This window comes from Pelecanus crispus, chromosome 18 (assembly GCF_030463565.1).
Source record: "Pelecanus crispus isolate bPelCri1 chromosome 18, bPelCri1.pri, whole genome shotgun sequence".
In the NCBI taxonomy this organism is placed as follows: Eukaryota; Metazoa; Chordata; class Aves; order Pelecaniformes; family Pelecanidae; genus Pelecanus; species Pelecanus crispus.
The window spans coordinates 8075920-8081711 of record NC_134660.1 but is presented as its reverse complement, the minus strand read 5'-3'; the positions used below and the strand labels follow the sequence as shown (position 1 = coordinate 8081711).

At 58.6% G+C, this 5792-nt stretch overlaps 1 protein-coding gene across 1 annotated transcript; it reads left to right on the top strand.

The window, feature by feature from the left end:
- The first annotated feature begins 5065 nt into the window (after positions 1-5065).
- LOC142595192 (feather keratin Cos1-1/Cos1-3/Cos2-1-like) lies at positions 5066-5371 on the top strand. Its single transcript, XM_075722841.1, has one exon. The coding sequence runs from the start codon at positions 5066-5068 to the stop codon at positions 5369-5371; it is 306 nt and encodes a 101-aa protein (XP_075578956.1).
- The last annotated feature ends 421 nt before the right edge of the window (positions 5372-5792 follow it).

Sequence of the window (5792 nt, the reverse complement as noted above, 5' to 3'; positions counted from 1 at the left end):
GCCGAATTACCAGAGGCAAGAGTGTGTGCCTGGAGCAGCGGGCGCACGTGCCAGCCAAGTTGTGATGGTAGAGATGATGGGAACAAAGGAGGCTACGTAGGGGGGGACTGCAGAGCTCTGGAAAGGGGGAGCAGAGAGGGCAGAGAGGCCGGGAGGGGAAAGAGACGGTGCAAGAAGGAGAGGGCCGAGCTGGCGCTGGGCTCCCTGGGGGAGCAGCCCGGGCACAGAGCCTACCCCCCCGCCACCCGCCGCCAGCCCCGCGCACCCAGCAGCACCGCGGCCAGCCCCGCCAGCCCTGCGCCCCGGCACCGCCGCATCCCGCCGCTCCGCCGCCCGCGCCTCGCTGCCCGCACGCCAGCCCCGGCTCTCTGCTCCGGCCGCGCCGCCTCCCTCCTCCTCTCCTCTCCTCTCCTCTCCTCTCCTCTCCTCTCCTCTCCTCTCCTCTCCTCTCCTCCTCCTCTCCTCTCCTCTCCTCTCCTCTCCTCTCCTCTCCTCTCCTCTCCTCTCCTCTCCTCTCCTCTCCTCTCCTCTCCTCTCCTCTCCTCTCCTCTCCTCTCTCTCCTCTCCTCTCCTCTCCTCTCCTCTCCTCCTCCTCTCCTCTCCTCTCCTCTCCTCTCCTCTCCTCTCCTCTCCTCTCCTCTCCTCTCCTCTCCTCTCTCCTCTCCTCTCCTCTCCTCTCCTCTCCTCTCCTCTCCTCTCCTCTCCTCTCCTCTCCTCTCCCTCTCCTCTCCTCTCTCTCCTCACCTCTCCTCTCCTCTCCTCTCCTCTCCTCTCCTCTCCTCTCCTCTCCTCTCCTCTCCTCTCCTCTCTCCTCTCCTCTCCTCTCCTCTCCTCTCCTCTCCTCTCCTCTCCTCTCCTCTCCTCTCCTCTCCTCTCCTCTCCTCTCCTCTCCTCTCCTCTCCTCTCTCTCCTCTCCTCTCCTCTCCCTCTCCTCTCCTCTCCTCTCCTCTCCTCTCCTCCTCTCCTCTCCTCTCCTCTCCTCTCCTCTCCTCTCCTCTCCTCTCTCCTCTCCTCTCCTCTCCTCTCCTCTCCTCTCCTCTCCTCTCCTCTCCTCTCCTCTCCTCCTCCTCTCTCCTCTCCTCTCCTCTCCTCTCCTCTCCTCTCCTCTCCTCTCCTCTCCTCTCCTCTCCTCTCCTCTCCTCTCCTCTCCTCTCCTCCTCCTCTCCTCTCCTCCCTCTCCTCTCCTCTCCTCTCCTCTCCTCTCCTCTCCTCTCCTCTCCTCTCCTCTCCTCTCCTCTCCTCTCCTCTCCTCTCCTCTCCTCTCCTCTCCTCTCCTCTCCTCTCCTCTCCTCTCCTCTCCTCTCCTCTCCTCTCCTCTCCTCTCCTCTCCTCTCCTCTCCTCTCCTCTCCTCTCCTCTCCTCCTCCTCTCCTCTCCTCTCCTCTCCTCTCCTCTCCTCTCCTCTCCTCTCCTCTCCTCTCCTCTCCTCTCTCCTCTCCTCTCCTCTCCTCTCCTCTCCTCTCCTCTCCTCTCCTCTCCTCTCCTCTCCTCTCCTCTCCTCGCCGCCGCCGCCGCCGCCGCCGCCGCCGCCGCGCCGCCGCCGCCGCCGCCGCCGCCGCCGCCGCCGCCGCCGCCAGCTCCGCCCCGGGGCTGAGCCCTGCGCCGGCGCCGCTCGGGGGCTCGCCCGAGCTCCCAGTGCTCAGCGGCTCTGCACGGGCACAACTTTGTCTCCTGCAAGCCCACTCTGCCCGTCCCCTCCCACCAACAACAAGCCTGCCCAGTGCCCGCTCCAGCCTGCGGCAGCTGCAGGGCCCTCACCCGCCACATGCAACCCAGCTTCCCAGAGCTGCCCTGCCACCGCAGGGGCTGCAAAGAGCAGCCACGGCATTTCCTGCCCAGGGGAAGGAGCAGGCTGCAGAGCCTCCCTTCAGCTGCCTCTCCTCAGTGCTGGCACAAGGCCTGACAGCTCTGCTGAGGCCGAGGGGTGTGTGAGAGAACCAATAAAGTGAGCCCATGGGTGTGCAGGGCTCAGGGGAAGGCTGGTGTAAGGGTGGAATCTCAGAATGTAGGTGAGAAGGCACCTCCAGAGGTCATCTAGCCTAACCATCTGCTCGGAATAGATCCCATTGGACTGAGTTGCTCAAGATCACATTCAGTCCATCCTTGAACACCTCCCTGGATGGACATTGCACAGCTTCACTGGGAAACACCTTCCTTTCTCACTATTTCTTTTAGTCTATTGCTTAATCAGCTTTCCCCATGTCCCAGGTGCTTCTTCACTGCCTCTACTCCTATCACTGAGCACTTCAGTATGTTGGTCCGTCTTTGTCTCCTCTGATTAAGTAGTTGTAGAAAGCAAGCAGGTCTTCCCTGAGCCATCTCTTCTCCAAAACAGGCAGGCCTGGTTCTCTCAGCTTCTCCTCGCATGTCATGTTTGACAGCGCCCTAACCCCTGGGTTGCCTTTGTTGGACTTGCATGGCTGTGTCGCTATCCTTCCTTGATGTGGGAGCCCGAGTCTGGAAGCAGCACTCCAGAGGTGGTCTCAAATGGGACAGAGGGGCAGGGACACTTCCCTGCACCTGCTGGCAACACTTTGGCTGTCACAGCTCAGGGTGTGTTTGGTCTTCTTTGCTGCAAGGCACGTACTGTCTCAACGTTCAGCTAAGTGTCTCCTAAAACCACACATCCTTTTATGTGCATTGGCTTCCTCGGCAGCCTGTCCCCAACGTGTCTGAGTGCGTGGTGTGGTTTCTAGCCCAGACGCAAAGCCTTGCCCTTGCTCTTTTTGGCCTTCATGAGGTTCTAGCCAGCCCATTTCTTCATGGTCACAACTCTTGGAGCCTGCTAGTCGAGCACATTTTCCACCCACCTTATCAGCCTCTTAATGAACCTATTCATCATCAGGAAGTACTGGAGAGGGAGTCAAAGGTCCTTCTAAAATCCAGGTGCACACATGTCCCCTGCCCTTCCTCTTCTCTAGACTTCCTCTCACATCATGACAATGAGCAATGAGGTTGGCCTTGGGCAACAGTAGAGCTGCAGCTCAAAAGAGACTCCATGGAGAGGGGAATCAGGCCTGGCTGAGCCCTCCCAGCAGAGCTCCCTGGCACTTGGCTCACTAAGGTCCCCAAGGGAACGGGGGAAGCCCTTAGCTCAGTGCCTCCAAGCTGGAGCTGAGCTCAGGCTGACAGATATTCCGGAGGGGAGATGCACTTAGAAAATTTGCCCAGTGTGCAGAGCCCATGTGAGAAAGAGGGTCTGTTCTGGACATGGCTGTGGGAGAGCAGCAGGCTTTGGGGGATGCGGTCTCAAACCCAATGTCCCTTCCCTTCCCTCCCAGGGGCAGTTGCTGGGCACTCAGACTGACATTCCAATGCAGAGCATGAAGGTGTTTGTGGGCTGAAGCCCAAAGCAGTCCTCAGGTCTTTGGCTTTCCCTGTGCAAGCCACAGGGTCTGTCCTTCCACTCACAGCACAGCGACATCAGGCTTCATGTTCCTTTCATTCCGTACCTGTTCAGGACAAGGTCTCAGTCCCTGCCTCACACAGCAGCACGTCGAAGGGCTGCACAAGGACATTTGGCATTGACATGGACATGAGAGGGGGCTGTGTCCCACACCAGGCACCGCTGACGCTGCATTGGAAGCAGATCCACTGGGGGATGGCCAGCACGAGGTGGGCAGGATTCCTCAGCCTTTCTCCATGCCCATCCTTTTGAACTCTCTAGCCCTGTGGAAGGCAGCGGTGTCCGGGCTTGCAGAGGCAGGGAGGGGGCACTGCCAGTTCCGCTGAGACACTCCCAAAACTGTTACCATTGAACTAAAGTCAGGATCCAAGCTGGAGTGAACCTGTTGTTGTGTCCTGAAATCAGCAGCAGCGGAGCGTGAGCTTTGGAGGGGCAGGAAGAGGAGGTCTCAGGAGGCAGGGGTTGCATTTCCATGCCTCTTCCCTGGACAGATCTCGAGCAGGCTGCTGCCATCAGCACTCAGCTGCACTCAGGCTCCTTCTGACCCTGGGAACATGCTGCTCTGTGGTGCTCATGGACAGGGCAGAGGAGAGTGTCCCTGCCATGAGCGGCACATTCCCTCCTGATGACGGACACACAAGGACACACAGACATGGACAGTAGACACAAGTAAAGAACACACATAGGAACACAACAAACCATGGACTCTGCTAAGGTCCCCTGGGGAGTGGGCAGTGTGAGGCAGGATGAGGTCAAAACCTAGGAGCACAACGCACACACCTGGGGAGGCAACAACAAGTGAGCATTGGGGTGATGTGAGGAGGGAGGGAAAGATAAGGACATAGGACGTCCTCATGCATGGGAGCCCATGGTGTTCAGCTGAGGGTGGCTGGACCTTCTTCCTGAGAACACCACTGCAAACAGCCCCACCGCAGTGACCCAGGCTGACGTCACCTGCTGGCTCTGGACCCATCCAGCACTTGAGCTGAGACTTCTGCCAGCACTGCTGCATTCCTGTCCTACAAATCCTAGAGCCTTTCATCCGAGTGCTCCTGGGAAATGGGCATGGCACAAATCTGGAAATGAAAAGGTATCAGTGCAGGAAACCAAAGCACAGCCCCTGTCATTAGCTGCGCTGGTTTGCATTCAAGATGAGCTTGTCCGAGAATTGCTACCTCTGCCGCGGGTGCCTCTGGTCCTGCGGCAATGAAGGGCAGGTATAAAAGGCAGCGCAAGTGCCTGCTCTCTCATCCACTTCTCTTGCCTCCTTCTGCTTGGCAACCAGGTGAGTCTGAAGCCCCTTCTCCTCCTCTTCCAAACTGAGATCTCTCCCTGATGGACCTCTCAGCTGATATTGGCTCTGTGCTTTGCTGGGGCTTGGAGCATCTTGCCACAGGAGCAGAAGTGGGGAGAAGGTCTGGTTAGAGAGAGGCTGGGATGTGGCTGTGGGGGCTTTTGGCTCATGAATTAGGAGTGAGTGTCCCTGGGCCAGGCTGCTCTTTGTAGGACTATGAAGACTGTGTTCCTCCTAGCGCATCCCTCTCGCCACTGAATTGTGGCCTTGCCTCCTTTGTCACTGTGTAGCCAGGCTGCTCATCACCCACCCTTGTGCTCTGCTTCCTCCCTGCTTCTCTCCCAGGTGCACCTCTGACTTTGAGACATGTCCTGCTACGACCAGTGCCTGCCCTGCCGGCCCTGCGGCCCAACCCCGCTGGCCAACAGCTGCAATGAGCCCTGTGTCAGGCAGTGCCAGAACTCCACCGTCGTCATTGAGCCCTCTCCTGTGGTGGTGACCCTGCCCGGACCCATCCTCAGCTCCTTCCCGCAGAACACTGTTGTGGGCTCCTCCACCTCTGCTGCTGTTGGCAGCATCCTCAGCTCTGAGGGAGTGCCCATCTCCTCTGGGGGCTTTGACCTCTCCTGCATTACCAGCCGCTACTGTGGCAGAAGGTGCCCTCCCTGCTAAAGATGCTGGGAAACCCGTAGGAACACACCTTGAGGAACTCAGAACACGGTGCTGGGCACGGGATCGAGATTTTGGAGGTGTTTTCAGTATAGCTGAATGGCTTTGCCTTGTTTCCCCTCTTCTTTGTTTGCTTTGTATCCCCTTGGCAGCAAGGTCCCACCAAGGCCAGCCTGGTGGGGACCATCTGTCATGCAAGAACTCTCCATGGACAAGGACCGCAGACTCTAGGCTGCCTCCGGGGCTCCCTGCGCTGCTGTCCTCCACTCAGAGTGACTTTGTTCCCCTCTTTTAACTCATTAAAGTTCTGCTGCATTCAGGCCTGGCCTCCATGTGGTCTTTCTGTCTGTCGACACTCCCCAAGGTGCCAAAAGAAAAAGGTGTTGCTCAGGGGTGGAAGGGAGGTGAGGGCACAAGGAGACCC